The sequence below is a fragment of the Eucalyptus grandis genome, chromosome 8 (assembly GCF_016545825.1).
Source record: "Eucalyptus grandis isolate ANBG69807.140 chromosome 8, ASM1654582v1, whole genome shotgun sequence".
NCBI lineage: Eukaryota > Viridiplantae > Streptophyta > Magnoliopsida > Myrtales > Myrtaceae > Eucalyptus > Eucalyptus grandis.
In genome coordinates this window covers 2070328-2091399 of record NC_052619.1, presented here as the reverse complement: position 1 = coordinate 2091399, position 21072 = coordinate 2070328, and the positions used below count along the sequence as shown (strand labels likewise).

Sequence of the window (21072 nt, the reverse complement as noted above, 5' to 3'; positions counted from 1 at the left end):
TTATCGTCTTTTCTTCCTCGAAGACCCACACTAGCAACGGCACCAACACGGCACCAGCAGCCAGCATAAACGGCGACACTAGCAATCACTAGCCGCACCAGCGGTACTTGACCCATCTTCTTCCTCCTCCTTGCCATCGCCTTCGCTTGAGCAACAATCTTAGCCTCTTCTCGCTCCCCTGGTTGAGCAACTACAATGGTGGCTAAGCGATAGTGGCCGAGCGACGATGGCCGAGTGATGGCAGGCGAATGACGGCGGCCGAGCGGTGGAAACCTTACTTTCAATCCCCATGTGAGCTAAATGGCATCGATTTCGTGAGGCCATCCATGTAGGACAGCAAAACGAAGTCATTTTCTTAAGGAGGACCGAAAATGACGTTGTTTAAAAGTCCTGTCTATCTTTCTTTTTTTAAAGTCACGTAATTATTTTGGCCGAAATCTTTTACCGGTGACACCAAAATGATCGTTTTTGCTCCGATTTGGCACTTAATGATCTGGCGAAAAAATTTTACACTAAATAAGCGCCATACATAACTTTTGTTACTGTACTTATTGTAGAGCAAAGGGAATGCACAAATTCTTGGAAAAAGAGGGAGCGAACCTATATAAAAAATGATCGAAAGCAAGCCAATTCAATGAATAGGTAGAGTCAACGGTACGACAGACAGCGCTGCCTGCACGCGAATTAGCTGAGGCTGGAGCAAAACGTGCACGAGCGATGCGAGCGATGTCTCCTCGTTTTAAATATTTCATCGGGGCATGTGATGGCGAGATAAGAGCTCCAGCTCCTGCTGCTCCACCAACGCGGCGACGACGAAGATCATAGGTGGGATGAGCGCGATGCATCAGCGCCCCGTCGCACCACGCTACATATATAACGCTCCGTGATTATATTCGTTGTAGCATTTGCCAGTTACGCCTCTCTCTCTCTCTCTCTCTCTCTCTCTCTCTCTCTCGTCTTCCGATCAGCATGGGGAGGCTGCTATCGAGGATCATTTGTATTTCGAGGAGCAGAGCGAGCCGCTCCTTATCCGTTTCTCCAAATGGGTGCTCGCCCTTTCGCGACCCAGCTCACGTATCAAGAATATCGGGAAGTGGGTCGTCGAGAGCTCCGCGGTTCTTGGGCGGGGCGAGGACCTTCGGTAGCGAGACGGGCGGGAGGGAATCGATCGAGTACGACGTTGTCGTCGTCGGAGCTGGACCTGCTGGTTTGTCGGCGGCGATAAGGTTGAAGCAGTTGTGCCGGGAGAGAGACTTCGATTTGTCGGTGTGCGTTGTTGAGAAAGGAGCCCAAGTTGGTATTGCCTTTTTACCCATTATTTCGAGTTGTAATCGAGTTTCGGAATCCTTCGGCCTCTTTTCTTGGCTTTCTGATGCTTAGCGTGTTTGATTTCTGGAATAGTGCTATGAAAAAATGGTTATTGGGTGATTTTAGGTGCTCACGTGCTATCTGGAAATGTTTTCGAGCCACGGGCGCTCAATGAACTTCTCCCTGATTGGAGGAATGAAGAGGTTGAACTTGATTCTTCTACCGTATCATGTTTAGTTCTGTGCATATTTGTATTAGCGAGTCTCTGAAGAATAACCTCGGCTTACATGAATTCTGGCGTTCAATTGAGTGCTCCCATATACGTCGATTTCTTGTAGCCTTTTTCCTTCAGAAATTTGCTGCCATCCTTGGGTATAATTGCAATGGTCGGCTGACTGCATGAAATGGTAATTTTGGATTAGAAATTTGAAAGCTCCTCTAGTTGTGGTCTGCAGTCTTATCTCAAATTACGTAGGGTATTACTCTTTCTGTATCTTTGGTCTCTTCCACACAACTATTTAGCTGTTAGGCTTGTTCAGCCGTAGTGAGCTGTTGTGTTTCCATGTGTAGGCTGCCAGCCGATTTTTGGATTTCAACAGAAGTTTTGCCAATATTTAACATGTATAACATGGACAGCTTTTGTTGCTGAAGGGAGATTTGACATGGGTTGTGCTTTTATAAGAATTTTGGGTTGAAATTTTAAGTACAAGGATAGGTCTACTACTCCTAGTAACTGCTGATGGTAACTGATAATTCTTTCCTGGGAAATGATGATAGTATTCTTAAAAGTGAGTGTTGAAGGAGGAACAATGAACTCATGGGTCTTTACAAAAGAATGATGAGCATGTTAGCTAAGTCGTTTTGTTCTAACATATCTTCTTAAATTATATCTGCAGGCTCCAGTTGATGTACCTGTTTCATCAGACAAGTTCTGGTACCTCACAAAGGATCAAGCATTTGCACTTCCTTGCCCTTTGACAATAGGGGAAACTATGTTATTAGGTAGTGAATTCAGTTCTTATTTGCAACTGTGGACATGCTTCTTGATATTCCAAACTGATTGTCAATACCCAGAAACCCAACTTATGGTTATGTGCCTTGGATATCATGTTTCAATTAAGATGATACTGTCCTGTATATCATAGATTTGTGCTGTTGGATTGTAAAGGAGCGTGACCAAATGCATGACACATTAGTCTTAACCAGGTGGTTAGGCCTTTCAAAATTTTGTTGAGATGCTGTCCACAATATTCTCATCGAACATTAGTTGAGAGAGGGAGGGTGGGGGAGGGAGGGAGGGAGAGAGGAGTCCCTTAAATTGTTGGACCAATTACCTGCCCAATACAGAATCTGGATCACAACGCACTGGCATTTTCCCTCTGGCACTTCTTTTATCTATTTTTCCTTTTGCTTCTAGGCATTTAGTTCCTGTCAACCTTCTGATAAGAAACTGGTTATCTTGATGATTGATGCAGTTTGAGTCAGTTGACACGGTGGATGGGTGTAAAAGCTGAAGAACTTGGTGTAGAAATATATCCTGGCTTTGCAGCTGGAGAGGTATGATTTTCTCCTGTTTGATCAATGGCAATTTTGCACCCACGTCCCATGATGTTATAAAGTTATTCAGGTACTTTATGATTCAAATGACAATGTTGTTGGAATTGGTACTAATGACATGGGCATCTCGAAAGATGGTTCAAAGAAGGAAACTTTTCAGCATGGTGTGGAATTGAAGGGTATGCTCTCTCTCTCTCTCTCTCTCTCTCTCTCTCTAGGGGTGTGCATGGTCCGGGCGGGCGGTTCCCGACCTAGAACCGGAAACCGCCCGCTAAGGACCGGTTCCGAAAAATTAGAACCGGGATCCACCCATTTGTTGCATGGATCCACCCGAGAACCGGACCGTCGGTCTGGTCCGATTCCCGGGTGGATCCATGGAACTGATCTTGACGCGAAACAATTTTGATTTTCAACATAGAATGACTACGTGACATCAAAGCAAGCCAAAGAAAGAAAAACTAAATTTAAGTACGTGAAGATGCGGACGGCGGAAGAAGTAAACGCAACAAAATGGTGATAGGATTAGGAGCCGAAGACGAAAGAAGTGAAATGAGATCTAAGATTTCTTTTAGTAATTTTTGTTTTTAATATTAAAAAGGTTCCGGTCCGGTCCGAGTGGGCAGGCGGGCGGATCCGACCATGGAACCGGGAACCGGACCGGTACCTACCGGTTCCCATAAATTGGAACCAGGAACCAGATCGGTTCCCTCAAGAACTGCCGGTTCCGGGCGGTTCCGGTCCGGTTCCGGGCGGTTCCCGGGTATTTTGCACACCCCTATCTCTCTCTCTCTCTCTCTCTCCCCACAGGAAGCATGCATGATGCCATCCATCAGCTGACAAAAAATGCACTCCTTCAAGAGTGATCACTAGCTGAAGTCTCATTTGATGAGTGATTTCAAAAATATTTTGACTTGGTATTTTTTATTGCGGTTGTATTTATTATAAAACCACTTTATTAAACAGCAATGTACGAATGCATATTTTTCAATCAGATTGTGAGATGAAAACCAAGTTAAATTTTTGTTCTTTCTTTTTGGTGTACAATAGTAAAATTTTTAATAGGATGACTTTGTTTAACTAACATTTATTAATCGGATGATCTATATTTATGAAACCCATACCTTAGAATATGAAAATAAAATTCTTGTCTCTTTTCTTGATCGACTGATGTTAGAGCCAGTACGATGTAATTATTTTAGTTTGTCGAAATTAAGGTAAAAGTGGTAGAACGGAGCTACGTAACATGTGGCTTACCACAAAACTCCATTCTACCTACTTTTCTAATTTTATATTAAAATAGATGTTAGATAATCTTTTAATTATTATTCCAGGAAAATTCATAATCTCAGTAAACAAGCTTACTATTTCTCATAATGAAGCATGAAATAATTTTTACAAGCCCATACTCCTCTTCTTCTTTAGGTTGGGAAACACAGGTAAAAGATTTTGAAGTCTCTCCCGTTTTTCACCAAACTATTTCTCTTATATTAGAAAGGAAAAAAGAAGAAAATATCATTGGTAGTTGCACATCCATTTTGTTATATTCTGCAACCATCTTTACAGTCATTTGGAGAGTGTCATTACTTTCAGTTTCCATGTCACTGTGTTTTATGTCTGTTGATATTAGTGGCAACTACTTATAGAAAGGAAATACAGGAAAGTTAACGTTGCTTGCTGAGGGTTGCCGGGGATCGCTATCTGAGGTTAGGAGATCTCATGGCTGCAATTAGTGCCTGAGGTTTACATGTGCAACATGTTGATAAATCAAATGAGTGGTGGTTTTTGTGTTCAACAGAAAATTATAAGTAAATTCAACTTAAGGAGAAAGGTGCAGGCACAAAATCAGACGTATGCTTTAGGAATCAAAGAGGTATGGCAGTCATGTTGACAATTTTTTTATTTTCTGGTTATCTTCTTCCTCTTTTTCTTTGGTCAAATGGATGTATTAGTTACTGACAAAATGCATTTGGTGTTCATGATGAAAACTTTCCTCCTTTTTTCTTTTCCTTTCAGCCTATTTATGTTTCTAACCACTGTCATGCACAGGTCTGGGAAATTGATGAGAATAAACATGAGCCCGGTGCTGTGCTTCACACATTGGGCTGGCCTTTAGATCATAAGACATACGGTGGATCTTTTCTGTACCACATGAAAGACAGACAGGTGAGTAGAAGCTTTTCCTAGATTCACATTGTTAGAAAGTCTAACCCAAAAGCTTAAAGCTACTAGGTGTATGGAGACCATGTGTATTATTTGACTACTGGGTTATACTTTAACACTCTTATTGTCTCAAAGATATATATTGCAAAACATGTGTCTTTGGAGTGTTAATATAGTCAGAGCTTATGCAACAGAGAGGGAAATTACTCCTGTGACATCACAGTGCTTGACAAGTTGATACGATCATTCATGGATTGAGCATGTAATGGGATAAGATATTGCTTGATCTAATCAAACATATGACGACTTGTGTCTGGGTTTCTCTAACACTGACATTTAATAGTCCTTTGCTTTTTTGTCTCTTTGTCAGGCAAAGACTCTTCATGTATACAGAAAACATTTGTGGTATTAATGTTTGTATCTAACTGTTAAGCATGTATGGGTATCACATACCAGTCAAATTTTCTTTGGCTACGGATGACAGAACTATAGGCCTTTTGACCTGATGAAGGCTTTGGAGAGGGAACAGTGACTGGCTTTCTACTGCTTTAACAGAAGCTAGTGTTGTTGTTAGCTGTGAAGCACCAAATAGTACTTCCTATCTCAAGCACGTGCTTCTTAGGAGATTCTACTGTTAGTTCTGGACCTTCTGGTATTATGTGAACTGCATAAGAAGAAGTATCTTATACATAGGAGCTAACAAAAGATGGAGGACATGATACCTAAGTACTCAAAGTAGTTTGTATTATTACCAGATTGGAAGCCATAAATGGCTGAATGAGTTCTGGTAATTTGTCTAGTGCACTTACAATAAGAAATATGTCTCGACTACGTATCAGTGTGCATCACTGAGTTTATATTTCTTCTGTTGCCATCAAATAATGTAATGTCCCTCCTGTGCTTCCGGTGGTGACTAGAAATGTTTGTAGAAAGAGAAAAAAGAAAACTTACTGAGGAAGAACTGAATGAAAGCAAAGAATAAATAAGATCGCTTGTCGCATTTTCTGAACAGGGCAGCCTGTTCTTTTTCCTTATTTGTCCTTTCCAAGTCTATGAATTGCCTCTTGAAATCAATGCACATCGTGACAAATCTTGCTGAATAGTGGTGGTTGGTATTTAGTAATCTAACGGATTCACTTGTTTACATGATTCTAGGTACTTGCTTTTAATTCAAAAATTCCAATAGCATTTTAAATTTGTTGTTGGGCCTGGCAGTGGCCTGGTGAGGCCGAGCCTTGCTGGTGGCTGGGCGAGCTTGGCCTCGCCAGATCTGTCATCAAGATGAGATTTTATGTGCCTAGTAAGAGCTATTATGTACCATCTACATTTCTGGGCTTCTTTTGTTGGCAGGTTTCTATTGGCCTTGTGATTGCTTTAAATTATCAAAACCCTTACTTAAACCCCTATGAGGAGTTTCAGGTAAATCTCTGTTGCTTTTTTGTTCACTCTTATTCTTAGTCTTTCTATTTCCATTTTTTTTTTTTTTGGGTTAATTCAATATCCAGCTGGAGGTCCATATATATGCATAATATTCACAAATCTTTTTTTGACATTGTTTAACATGTTAATACAATGCCACAGGCTATTTTATGCAACAGTATCCTCTATCTCAAACTATTGAATTGGCAAGATATGTAGTCATCACTTTGAGGAGTTTTGACTTAGTAATATTATAAAAAATTTCAAATAAGGGCCTGAAGTGGGGTCAGTTTTACAAAAGAGGGCATAGAGTGGACCTTGTTTCAAATAAGGGCATGAAGTGGCCAACTTAGTCTCAAATAAGAGCCCCAACTTGCCAGTCGGCAAAAATTTGGCCAGCCAGCTTTTTGGGGCAGCCAGAGCAGGGTACTTTTGTTCAAAATTTTTGGATTTTACCCAATTGAAATTAGGGTTCATGCTAACAACTGAAGAAGGGCCAAAACCCTTAAAATCAAAAGGTCCAAATCAAATTCACTGATTCATGTTTTCTCCCTCTCCAATATCTCCATACACGTGATTTAATCTGATACACCCATACAAGCATTGTCTTTGTAGTAGAAAATTACAGCAAAACACTCCTCGCTGGAAGCCAGAAAACAAAGGGAGGTCTGAAGAGTGAGATACTCATGCGTTTGTGCTGAAGTGTGCAGGAGGGCACAGAGGTTCATGGATGTGTGAGTGTGCAGGTGAAGAAGCAAAAATGAGAGAATCCAGGAGAGTTTGGAGTATATATGAGTGAGTGTGCAGGTAAAGAGGCAGGAAAAGAGAAAAAAAGTAAAGCAGTTAGAGAGGTTCTAGGGCGAATAAAAAACAGAGCAAGAGAAAAAAGGGGGAAAAAAACGAATCCATAGCTTGTCTTCTTCTTTAAGCTTCATGGAGGAAGAGGGGAAAAAAGAAATTGCTCCCAACAGCAAATCACTCCTCACAAGAATGTCACTCTTCAGGCCTACTCCTTTTTTTATCCATAATATTTTTGGACAAAAGTGCTCTTGCTCCAGCTACCAGAAGAAGCCAATTGCTAGGGTGTGCGTGGTTCCGGGTTAGAACCTAAAACCTAAGAGCCAAACCAGTGTGAACTTGTCCAGTTCCAAGTTTTAAAATATGCAAGGTAGGTTCCAAGTTCCAAAAATTGGGGAACCTATTTCAATGGGTAAGTTCGTAAAACCTGTAACCTAAAACCTAGAAATAGCTTTTGTGTTTTTATTGGTCTATGTTTTCGTGCAATGTTACAGTATTCCATGGCATTCGATAATAAGTATATAATCTGAACCAATAGTCTGAGCTTCCAATTTATGACTCAAACTTTTACTTTGTTAATGTTTTCATATTTTTTGTGTCTTAATAGAAGTTATGGTCAATGAATTGAAATAGTAATTGGTGATAATTTAAGGTGATAATACACCGCAATGGTTCATTTAATAAGACAAGTGGAACCTATGTAGACCTTGGAACCTGATAGGTTTCAGGTTCCAAAGTATGCATGGTAGGTTCCGGGTTCCAACAAATGAGGAATCTGTTTCAATGGAGGTTCCAGATTTTGAGTGGAACTTGTATAGAGACTAGAACCACCCACCCCTACCGATTGCTAAAGATATGGCACGCCAGGGAGTTCGAGCCTTTATTTGAGATTAAGTTGGCCACTTCAGGCCTTTATTTGAAATGAGGTTAACTTCAGGCCCTCTTTTGAGAAAAGGACCCTACTTTAGGCCCTCATATGAAATTTTCCTCTTATTTGCAATTTTATTTTTCTAATATTAATCCCATTAACTCGTGATAATTTCTTTTGATAGAAATTCAAACATCATCCTGCCATCAAATCTTTATTAGAAGGTGGGACAGTTATCCAGTATGGGGCTCGCACACTGAACGAAGGTGGTTTCCAGGTGAGACATCTTCTAATTCATAGAAGTAAACTGTAGCATTATGTGAACCTGACCTAATATATGAATTGTTTGAGTCAAGGTGTCTTTTTATTTTATTTTTGTTTTTAAAGGGTAAATCACAGTGTAGTTACCTGAATGCATTATTTGCATGTGATGATCTGAGGTTTTATAAGTTTCAGAAAAGAAAAACCTGAAGTTAATTAGTGATTTCAAGTATAAAATATATGAGGAGACTATTTTCTGGCTCATATAAGTTTTGATCTTGGAAGGGTGAAAATTGAGAAGATAGTTTGAACATTGTTCTGGTACGAGTCAAAGGAAGGTTTTTTGTATGGTTGAAAATGTTCGAGGTGCATGAGGGATTCCAAGGAGTTTAAAGTCAGGGCTCCATGGAACTGTCATGGAAAGTGCAGGTTTTAATCGTTCAATTTGAAGACATGGGTGGTTTAGGTGCAGTCTACCTAAGTTTAGTTGCCTCTCATGTAATTGACCCTTGTGCATGTCCTGATTTCAGCTAGAAACAATTTTCATTGCTGTTTCACCAGTTATAGGTTGCAAATTTTTGCTTTAACCATAGCATGTTATGCAAATGTGAATATGATGCCAGTTAAATTTCAGTCTATTCCATATCCAGTTTTCCCTGGAGGAGCGATTGTAGGTTGTTCAGCTGGCTTTCTGAATGTGCCAAAAATAAAGGGAACACACACCGCAATGAAATCAGGTACAACCAGTGTATCAGCTGAACTGCTTCTATTTGACTTTGATGAGTATATAATGAAGTGTTGGGATTGTGAAGTGATGATGTCATCTAGATATATTCTGGCAGATGTTATTGCAGAAAAGAGGAAAAGATGAGAATTGAAGGCCTAGTAGGGTGCCCAGCTTTCGATTTGTTGCCATATCAAGCAAAGAATAAACTTCCTTATCATCTTTTCCTCTTTTCCTTTTTTTGCAGAACAATTCCTCTGTGGATCTTGGTCCCATTTCAATTCGCTCAACCTAATTATTTTAATATTCATTTGTTTGACATTGGCATTATGTTACTGATAAATAGATGATTCAATTTTTTATATCAATTGACATTTTCTTTAAAATGAAAAGATTAGATGATACATTTTAGAGCTCTGGTTGTTTACGTTGCATTGCATCAGTGTATGTGTATCGGGGCACTACATCCAATGGCAAGAAACAATAAGGCAATTGATAACATAAATGCATGTCTCAGCACTACATCCTATCGCCCCTTTTAAATTAGTCCTCCTATATGGTTGCTACAACTTGGTCACTCTTTCTTTTAAAGGTTTCATTGACCTATAGACCATATGATGTCAATTATGATGCTAACCTATACGGATTTTTGCATTCCAAAATGTTTTTGCTGTACAAAGGAACATTCAGGAAGCTCAGAAGGTTTTATGATTCTCCATCTTAAAAATCATCATAGCAGTGAGACTCAAAACACTTGATTTTGCAGGGATGCTAGCTGCAGAGGCTGCATTTTCAGTACTTAGTGAAGGATCAAGCATGGAGGTTTATTGGGATTTCCTAAGGAAGTCCTGGATATGGAAGGAACTGAAGAAAGTTCGCAACTATAGACCGGTTAGTGTGTCTTTTCTAAACATATATATATATTGATGGATTTGATTCCACTTGCTATTTTGTGATCTTCTTTAGTTTTAGGTTGTTAGTTGGTGGATTCTTAGGCTGCATGCCATGCAGAATGATTTTGATGTAATTACCTATTTTTTGGTCAACATGTAGTTTCTACCTTGAGAATGGTAATTTTGACCAAGTTTATGCACAGTAATAGTCAGGATGGTGCTATGCCAACCAGAAAGGTGTGTGGGCTGCCTTCATAGGTAGACATAAATATTTGATTGATCTGATATGGATACACTGATAGCTTAGAGAGAATTTATTTGTTCACTGTTAAAGTTGTTCTAGTTAGATTCATAGACATGAAGCGTCTGACAAATTGAGATTGAGCTACATTTCTTTTTCTCTGGACAGGAGATTGAGATACAATACTAAATTTTTAGTTACTTTAATGTTGGTGTAGATACACAGTCAATTAGTCACATTCCCTAAATGACCATTACTTTATGTTTTCCAAATGCTTGGTTCAGTTAAACTTTTTTGGCATCTATAGATGTAGAATCATTTATGTGCTTCATTCATTAATGAAACACAGCATATGTGTAACTAAGTAGGTGCTTTCTCTGTTGATTTTCCAAATAGTAATGAAACCCGAAGAATCTATATCTTAGTTGTTAATTCAATTGGGTAGTTATTGACAAGCATGAATGGTAGATATATTCTTGTTATCTGGTGAAAATTGATTAATGTTGATTTTTAGGTTCCTTTTTATGTGAGACCATACTTTTGTTGTATGATTCGGAAAATTGTTTTAGCCATGTCGCAGCTCACCATACCTATTACTTGCATGCTTTTATTATCAGAGGTTAAGTTATGCGTGATGGGCTTAATATAAATACTAACCCAACAGATGGAATCCAGCATTAAATGAAAAATATATGATAATAGATTCAAACATGCTGGAGTTCCCTTCAGTTCGTAGCACATTGGTCTTCTATCTAATGGATACTTTTGTTCCCCTTATAGGCATTTGACTATGGGCTTCTTCCTGGATTAGCAATATGTGGTTTAGAGCAGTAAGAACTCATCTTTCATTTGTATTAATTTTTCTTGTTTGTGTGACAAAATTGATTTATTTCTGCAGCTATCTATTTAAAGGAAGGTTGCCCTTCACCCTCAAGCATGGCAAACCTGATCACGAGGCAACAAATGTGAGAAATGTTATCCTTAAAACCATGATATTTTGTTGAAAGTCTAGTCATGAACTTCAGATTCTTTTTCTATCCTTATGTTATCTTCAAGCAATGCAAACTTAATCATATGGTGACCAAATGGGAAACTGTATCTCTGAACCATGAAATATATCTGAAATGGTTGTATAGCTAACCCCAACTAATGGGATAAGGCTTGTTGTTGTGTTGTATTTTTTTATTTTATTTTCCTTTTACTTCACTTTATTGAGGACTAGAGAATTTTATTTTTATTGTTTTTTGGGGGGGAATCATACAAAAATTCACATGTCTTGACACGCTAGAATTGGTTCAGTAGTGCTAAGCAGATCTTAAATATTGACGTATTGGACAGATGTCTACACAGTGAAACTGTCCCAAGCAATAGATTGTTATCCATAGATCACTTGCAAAAAAATCTTAAATAACTGGAAGATGGAAGGCGATTGACTGGCTGACTGTGTTTGCCAGCGATACCATAAGCCATGAAATTTTTGAGTATGCAAGAAGGTAAGGATCACTTTCTCTGCTTCATTATGGATTTTTATACATTCTGCTTCAACATTTGTGCAGGTGGCAAAGTTACACACTCCCATAGAATACCCACGTGCTGATGGCATTCTGTCTTTTGATGTGCCCACATCATTACACAGGTATTAAATCATGCTTCCATCTGGTAATTTGGCAATTCTTAAATGTTGCAGTGTAAAGGACATGTTGCATGATGACCTTACAGCCTTGAATGATGAGAAACTGAACCAATTATGATGCCAGATTCCTTTAGCCCCACATCTCAGGAGAATTCTAAGAGATGAAATGCTTAAAGTTTATAAGTTGATGAAAATAATGGTTTAAGCAGAGGAAACCAGTGCAAGGGAGAGATATCTCCAGTATTGCCTCTTTTTATTCGGCTTTTTAGTGGTTGATCATACAATTTGATGCACTGGAACATGACACATGCAGATCACTAATGGACTGGGTTCCTTTTTGAGATATTGATTTTTGAGGATTGCCTCTTCTGCATTAAGCAAAAATCATTACAATCCATTCCATGACCTGCAGAGTCCATTTTGCTGCACTTGGCCTCTAAGTTTGTTGGAAAAACAAAATATAGGGAAACAGAATCAAAACAGTTTGAAGGGTGTCACACGATTTTTTCTTTGCTTTGTTTTCATACATGGAATTTACATGAGATATCAACACCAATTATCCTCCTTGTCATTTTCTATTGCTTTACAGTACTTTAGATTATTCTTTTCTTTTTCCTTTTCAAATTATGGCTGCAATTAACTAGGCCACAGCCTTGTAACATATCACCCAATAGAATTATCGTTCTGCTTGTGTTTTGACGTGAGATTATCAACTGTGGATGCTTATGCTTCTTGAATCTTATCCTTCCACTTTGTAGGAGCAACACAAATCATGAACATGACCAGCCAGCTCATCTTCGATTGAGGGACCCTACAATCCCAGAGTCAGTGAATTTGCCAGAGTATGCTGGACCAGAGTCGCGATATTGCCCTGCACGTGTATATGAGTAATATGAAATATCTTCTATGTGATTTTAGGATTTATTGATGCAGAACATTGTATAATATGCTTTACGACACATCTTTCGTAGATATGTGCCAGATGAAAAGGGAGAACTAAAGTTGCAGATAAATGCTCAAAATTGCTTGCACTGCAAGGTAAAATTCACATAATTATTTGCACACTTGTTACCTTGTATAGATTCATCTACTTTGAGCATGCATGTAGTGTGTTTCATCCTTGCCCAAACTGTGCAGAGAAGATTGTTACTGTTTTTTCTAAATCCATAACCTTAGCTTTTCTTCTTCTTCTTTCTTTCGCTTTTTGGTGTTACTTCCTGAAATTAGGACGAAATTTTCATTAATTTGTAAGTTCAGGCAAAGTCTAGATGGTGATGATGGTAGTTAATTTTGTGCCTGTGTGTAGTCCACTTGCCGAAAGGAAACTCTTTTGATCGTTTCAGCATTCCACTTTGCATGCATCATTTTTGTTTGATGGTCTTTTAAGCATGCTTCGTCTCCTACAATCCTCCAACTCCTGTCGATATTTGCAATGAACATTGAATATTGCCATGACAAAAATCTTCTGCATCTATATCTAATTTGGGATCCAAGCGGTGTTCAAGCTTTTTTTGCTTCATTTCTAGTCCAGTTTTCCTCGAGAACAACTCTGCGCTCGCTTGTGCTTGTCTTCCAATAAAATCATGGTGCCTGGTGTATACATTTTGCAGGCTTGTGATATCAAAGACCCGAAACAGAACATTGAATGGACTGTCCCAGAAGGAGGTGGCGGTCCTGGCTACACCGTAATGTAGTTTCGTATACCATGTATATGCATCAGATTTTGAGATGAATTCCGTCGTAGATATGCTGCATCAACTTGACCTTTATTGATATTGGGAGGGAAACTTTTATGTGATAGTTACAGGACAGCGGAATTTCTCTCTTTCTTTCTATTCAAACTCAATACAACCAATTATATTGGAAGCAAATAAATTTAGAAACATTATTCGACACGTATTCTTGTCTAAGCTTTCGCTGCTTTTACTCAATAACTAGGCAGTTTAATTTTGTGTTATCTTCAATCGTAATCTAGCAGTGAGTGAGTAGCTTATTTGCGGACGAGGTTATAGTCTCAAACTGTTATAATAAGTGTATCAAAAGTAGAAGTTGGTAAGTATTAGTAACATTATTATGTTACCATGCAGGATTGTTAATTGTGATAGAGGGTGCTTTTGTTTTGGGGGAAAAGTGTTTTCCAAGAATTGATTTTCTAGACTTTCACCTATTTGATTTGCGGAAAATGACCAGTAAATTGAAAACACTTTCTAGTTAACAAAAATATTTATTCATAAAATTAGCAAAATGAATTACTATATTTAAAGAGGTGAAAATAATTTTCGGAAATTGCTCATCTTAATTATTTCAATATTTTTATTTTATATCTTTTTTCTCTTTTGCTTCTTTTTGGGCTAGTTATTGACTGCGGCGAAGGCTAGCAACCGGTCAAAGATGAGCTCAAGCCTCATCTATTTGGCAAGGCTCAAGTTGGTGGGCGAGCTTGAGTTGCACCCGACCAAAGCCAGCAAGACTCAAGCCTTGAGCTTGCTAATTTGGCCAGCCCTTGTCTATTGTTAGTAACTTGCCATTGTCGAGACTTGACAACCGGTCGATAGGAAGAAAAAAAGAAAATAAAATAAAAATATTTAAAATTTTGAATTTTCATTTTCATGATATTGAAATCACTTTTTAAATGAGATCGAAACATCAAAAAACGTTTTGGTCACGTATCATCAAACAAAGGAAAACTATCCACTTTTCTAAAAAATGATTTCCCAAAGAATATTTTTCTTTATCATAAAATTTTCCCCAAAGCAAACACATCCATAATTTGCATCTATAAGTATCTCTCTCTAATGGTTCCTAGCAAAATGCCAGAAAGGTCTTTTTAGTGGAGAGGTAACAATTTCTCTTATCAGTGATCTGTCATTTTGCCGCTTTGTTAAGCAACCTGTGGAGGTCACAAGTGATTTTTCAAAATTATCAGAAGTTAATAACTTCTATATACGAAGTTCCAAGTTATTACGGGAAGTAGGTTTGTATGCTCGAGATACTCGAACGAATACCCGATGAGGAATTATGTTGCTTGGAAATGGAGGTGCTAAGTTCCAAAGGCATCGCAGGAGTGCCGGTCCTCGGATAAAAAAGTCCTTCCGCGCGAGATATTTGATAAAACCTTCCCTTCTCTTGGTTGTAACCATCAAAGTAAATAGTTATACTTCTGTAGAACAACAGTGACTTTTCTCAAAGCAGTGATTATTAGTTTTGCCACAGGATTTAGCTGTAGCTTTCCAAAGTGAAAAGTAACAAAACTGCCATATGGAAGTAACTTTACAGCTCGGTTGGCAATTTGATACAGGAAATTAAGTTGCCATATACTACATGAAGTCATTTGCACCACAACACAGCTTCAACAACCACCGTAGCATCTACAGAATGAAGAGGAATTCGAAGAAACCGTGTCATAACAAGATAACGATGTAATAGCTTGACAAGCGTTGATCAGGGTGATGAACTGTGGAGAAGAAGAGATAATTTCATTCGCTACCAAAGGTTGGTAAAAAGCAACCATACAATTAGGATGGTATTAGTCACATCCGCGATGGCAATAATTTTGATTTCGGACCACGGCAATAGTGAAATCGGACAATCAAAGCAATATATAATAAAATTATGGAATTACAGTAAACGGGTTCCCCCAGAGGGAAAAACTGGAAGTGGCAGAAGAAATGTCCCACTGGGAGTACGATAATACCTGAAATGACAACAGAGAACAATTTCAAAAAGAAAAAGCAAGATAATATGAGGATATCACGACACGGAACCATATGAAACTGTGAAAGTTCCGACTTTGAACCATTCTGATAATGATGATGACATTGGACATGGGGAACTAGAAATGGCAAGATTGTCCGAATGGAAAGTACGATAATATCCGGGAATAACGACAAATAAAAGTTTTTGAGTCTTTGTATGTGCTACAGCGCAACGAAGAAAAAGTGTCGAGTCTTCGAATGTGCTGTAGAGCCATGGGCATTTGCTCAGTTCCTCAGATCAGAAGAATTTTCCGCAGCATGGCTGTCACCCTGGATCGCCAAGTGCAAGGGCCCGCCAAAGCTGAAGCCTCCAGTCGGTTGTTGCAGCTGCGGCAGCTGAAGTTGAAAAGGCCGCGGATGATGCTGAACCTGAAACGGATGCTGCATCTCTGGCGGCTGAATCTGCATCTGCTGGAGCTGCTGTGCAGCAAAAAGAGGGCGCGGGTCACTGTTGTAGGGAGGATAAAACAGCGGCCGGTGTGCAAAAGGAGCGAAAGGCATCATGACTGGTGCACCGTTGGGCATGGGTTGGCCAGTCAGCACCTTCAGATGTTCGATCTCGTCCTTCAGCGCATCGTTCAGTGCTGTCGGGAAAACAATGGGAACGTACAGTATCTAATTAGGTCCACAGTGGAAGGAAAACTTCCACTAGAAGTTGTGAGCGTTTTGAAAGAAATCCAACGAAGCCCTAAGCATCATAAAGGGCTGTTTAAAGTTGAGGCATGAACAGCTATGCTTACCATCTTGCAAATGAACCTGTTGCTCCATAGTCTGCAACCGGTACTTCAGCTCATGGTTTTCGGTGTTCAGACCGGTTGTGTCCCTCTGTAATTAAAGAGACATTATTATTAGAATCCAAAAGAGTTTGGGAAAGACGCATATCCTAAAGAGAATAAGGTCACTGAACAAATTAGAGGAGCAAGCATTACAATGTTATCAACATGATGCACCATCAATTATCTATAATTAAACGTATAGCAATTAACTAAGTTGACTAGAGTGTACCTGCAAGACGGTCAACTGAGAAGACAGATTTGTGGCTTGAGTCTGCAAGGTCTGCACCTTCCTTTCGAGCTCTGCAATGTAACGCAACTTCCGCTCCTTCGACCTTGCAGCCGACTGCCTGTTTGACAAGATCCTAGGACCACTAAAGACATTACCATAATATCTGCAGATATGATGCAATAACCTGATACAATAACCTAAAGAAAACCATTTTATTCCATTATATAGAAGTGAGACGCTATGAAAATATTCGTTAAAGCACGTACGAACAGTATCTGATACCTTTACAGGGTTCAAGAGAGATAACTACCTCTTTGCACGCCTTGGGTCAACCAGGGCCAGCTCTGCGAGCTTAGCAGCAGAAAGAGCCTTCTTTCTGTCCACTCCTGAGGGCTCCTCGGAGCTCGAAGCGAGCATTTCTGGGTTGATAGTCATCAACTCGTCCACCGACTGACTGTAGTGGTGCTTCACCCTTGGTCTCTCCCCTGCTGGACGGCGGCTGAACCTGATCCAAGCACCAGTGCCGGTCCTGTAGATGCAGCTAACGGCGCAGCAACAGCAGGAGGAGGAGGAAGGGGAGGAGAGAGAACGGCAACAGCCGCCGAGGATGGTTCTTCCACCTGAAACAAAGGTGTCATAGCAGACGAGGAGTTAAGTCTATCCATATCCAAGTAAATGCCATACAAGTCGGGCTCCTCATTCTCATCAGGAAAGATAGGCTCGTAACCACCGCCCAGAACACCGTGATCACCATTGACGTTAATGCCATTTTCAGGACGGATCAGAATCTCGGAATGGGCGCGCCGATGGCCGAGATTCATAAACGGGTCATCTAGCATTTGGCCAACGTCAGGGCCGAACTGGCTACTATCAGTTTCCCCTGCACCCTGCCCAAGAGCACCGGGCTCGGGGACGAAAGTCGGAGCGGGAACCGATAGGGGCACCGTCGAACTCGCATGTTGTTCCGAATTATCACCGAACGACTCATTAGTTTGAGAAAAACCGGTGGACCAATCAGGAGATGGTGTTCCACCTTCATGGGAATGGGGCATCTCATTATCCATGAACACTAGACTCGCTAGGAACCCGACCAACTCAAACTTGTATAAAATACCAAGACAGTCTACAACCTTATAAAAGCATAAACCCACATTTCACCTTTGCAAAGATTGTGAGTTGGTAGGGCACTCATAAGGTGCTAATCCTCCCAGCTTATATATAGGAAACTTGACAAGGCGTAATGTTTTGAATGCGTGATTATCGTGAGCAAGTAATTAATTGAGCAATGGTAGACTGTATTGGGCAAGTTTAATTCGGATCACATCGAGAGCTATAGATGGCAAGAGTTGTGAATATGGTAAGTGAGTATGATCAATAAATGTGCGATACAGCTGAAACTGACCTCTAAAAATGGCAACTTGAAATTAGTAAGACAAGGCTCTCTTTCGTTCTGAAACTGGAAATTTAATAAATGCGAAGGATAAGGCCCTTTAGTTGGCAAGTAAGTTAGTACCACCTTCACCAGTTTTGGGCTCTTTGGAACCTTAAAAAGGCTATATCTAAGTTGTATCTATTCTTTTGTAATTGACAAAATGGGTATGAAATTTAATTTAGAGGATGTAAGTTCAAACATGCTTAGTTGGTATCTTAATAATGGAAAAAAATTCGTAAAAACTGATAATAATTTATTTTTTTTAAAAAGAGTAGTGACAAGAGTAATGCTAATGAAGTTGTCTATGCAAATTTGCAATGGAAGTTGATACGTGTGTCTATATATATATATGTAATTAGTTAACGAGATAAGTGAATATACTAGGTTAAACATATATTACACCAAACACGTACATATTTTCAAAAAGGTTGTCTCAGTGTCTATTCTCACTATTGAGAGAATGTAATCAAATCTAAGAACACAATTTTTTCTTTATTGGGCCAGAAAGAATACATAAAAAGTTCAGTTTGCACGTGCATTATGATTACTCAATAAGATCAACACAAATTAAAAACCAAACCTGATATGGAAATATGTTATAAATTATCAAAATATATATATAAGTAGAATCGATCTTTTTTAGAAAAAAAAAATCTATACTGTAAATCAATTTGAAAGCCACCTTGAGTTCTCTAATTAGGGTGTGTGCTTAAGTTTTCTAATGCAAATCCATAGAGGATTTTCTCAATAAATACACTGAACATAAAGAGAAAAAAATCCGTGACAACCACCGCAAAAAAAAAAAAAAAAAAAAAAAAAGAGAGAGAGAGAGAGAGAATTAAGGTAAGTAAATAAATAACATAGGCTAATCATTGGTTGATTACCTTGACGAGGTCAACATTATAGTGATAATCATAAGCACCAACAAGACCATTGATGCGTTTATAAGCTTTCGGGATCTTCAATGCGACCTGCAATTTCCACTTTTGATGTTCCATCCTGCAAATTAAGCAGAGCAACTCTCCAATTTCTACCACCGGTAGAAATAGAGGGGTTGAATATGTGTTAAAATGGTTGCGTCAATTTCGTGCATGATTGAATTTAAATCTAAAAGGATTAAATTAAATTAAATTAAAATATCAACATGAGATGACTTAAAAACGAACGGAATTTGGATTTGTCTATATGACACCTATTACACGTCATGTCAATCATTTTATAAGAGTACAAAAACGAAAACATGTTATATATAAATTTTTGTGCATAGATCTAATTTACCATGGCCAAAGAGAACTAGCAAAAAAAAAAAAAAAACACAACAAAGAAAAATTCTTCGAATAATTATGTTGCAATTGATCTCCTCAAAATCATGCAAATTTTCAACTACTATCGCAATTGTGGAGAAGAATTATCATAACTTCTTAGTGCCTGTCATAATAAAAAAAATGGAAGCATACACTAGATGGACAAAATCTAGTGAACGTGTAAAAGGAAAAAGATAATCCAATTGAAAGGGCAAAGAATGAGAATGAAACAAACTTACAATCAGATTTACTTTAAGAGACGTGAACTCAGAAGTCTCAAAGATCTAAACCATAGAATCCTTGAATGTGCGAGTCTGTATTGAGATACGGCCACTTTATAGGGAAAAATTTGCATCCGTGCCGTGCCAGGCATTAATTATTTACAGGAAAGAACTTCTCTACAAAGCAAGAAATTTCAACATTTGGTTGATTAACTTTTCCGCGGTCAAATTCCACGCGTCAGCCATAGATTGGTACAATATAGATTCTTGGCTGTCTTATCATGTCAAAATACATATTTAGAAATAAAGTTTTTGGAATCCGCGTCAAACTTTCATAAGCCATTTTTTGGACTGTTCCGGATTTTGCCTTGGATATTCTCGGTCCGAAATTAGCAGAGTATTCAATTGCCGAGAGGTTTACCTACCTAAAATGGCATTCGCGTTAGGGGGTGTGCAACGGAAACCGCCCGAACCAGAATCGGACCGACCCAGACCGGACCGGCTTGGGCGATTCCCATGATCGGCGGTCCGGTTCCCGGTCCCTAATCTTAGAACTGGCGGCCGGTTGGTCCGGTTCCCGGTTTCAATGTGAGAATCGAACCGACCGGACGGACCAAATTTTTTATATATAATTTATATTCATATAATATATAAACACATATAATATATTAATATTATATATGAAACTTATTGCAATTGGAATTGCAATTTAGGTAACAACATCTTATGTGGCCAAGAGACCACCAAAACTCTTGTTGTTACTCTTTATTTATAGAAAAAACTCTCCTCATGCGCACACTCTCTCTCTTGCTCCCCTCACTTACAAACGACAAGGCACTTCAAGCCTTAAAAAGTCTCATATCGACTAAACATTCAAAGTATAGAAGAGAGATTGTCTATAAAACCTAAGCCAAGCACAACCTTTAATCACGTTGTTCATGGGTTTTATGCTTAAAATTAAGCATGAAACTCATAAACTATGATTGATATTCACACAAGTGAAGTTTGAATATTTTGCACGTGGAAACATGTGTGAGTAGTTTTATTAGATTGCTCGGAAACTGAATTTGATTGATCGGTCCGGAGCATGATTATTCTTTAGTGAATGGTCATTCTTTAGTGAAAAAATAAAATGCCAATTCTTTTGGACCGGATCAGACCGGACCGGAACCGATGGTCCGGTCCGATTCTCGGTCCTAAGACCAACGGTCCGGTCCACGGTTCCCAAAATTGGGAATCGATTCTCCAGTCCAGTTCGGTTCCACCTTGGAACCGGACCGAACCGGGAACCGATCACCCTTATTCGCGTAATGATAATTTTAAAGTGTACATAAACTCAACACGGACCAATTTTTGTTGAAGTAGTATTTTATGCTTAAGATTCATATTATCTAGTTAAAGAAAATTTTGTGGTCATCCCTTACTTTAGAAGGCAAAGAGTATCATCGAATTTCACTAAATTAGAGTGATGTTCAGGAAATTGACCCCGTCTT

The 21072-nt window shown here is 39.0% G+C and overlaps 2 protein-coding genes across 2 annotated transcripts; one reads left to right on the top strand and one right to left on the bottom strand.

Annotated features, from left to right (window-relative positions):
• Positions 1-765: 765 nt before the first annotated feature.
• On the top strand, positions 766-13757 carry LOC104456232 (electron transfer flavoprotein-ubiquinone oxidoreductase, mitochondrial). Its single transcript, XM_039300605.1, is given in 19 exon segments — positions 766-1297; positions 1435-1511; positions 2205-2274; positions 2277-2310; positions 2784-2865; positions 2936-3044; positions 4522-4568; positions 4661-4735; positions 4912-5028; positions 6376-6444; positions 8295-8387; positions 9006-9108; positions 9862-9986; positions 11010-11059; positions 11128-11194; positions 11786-11865; positions 12621-12749; positions 12834-12900; positions 13473-13757. Coding segments are annotated over 19 exon segments (1806 nt in total). The 5' UTR covers positions 766-969; the 3' UTR covers positions 13557-13757.
• Positions 13758-15842: 2085 nt separating this feature from the next.
• On the bottom strand, positions 15843-19052 carry LOC104430797 (probable transcription factor PosF21). The gene is given in 6 exon segments (XM_039298688.1): positions 15843-16201; positions 16358-16442; positions 16623-16755; positions 16933-17126; positions 17129-17752; positions 18939-19052. Coding segments are annotated over 6 exon segments (1509 nt in total).
• Between the last annotated feature and the right edge of the window lie 2020 nt (positions 19053-21072).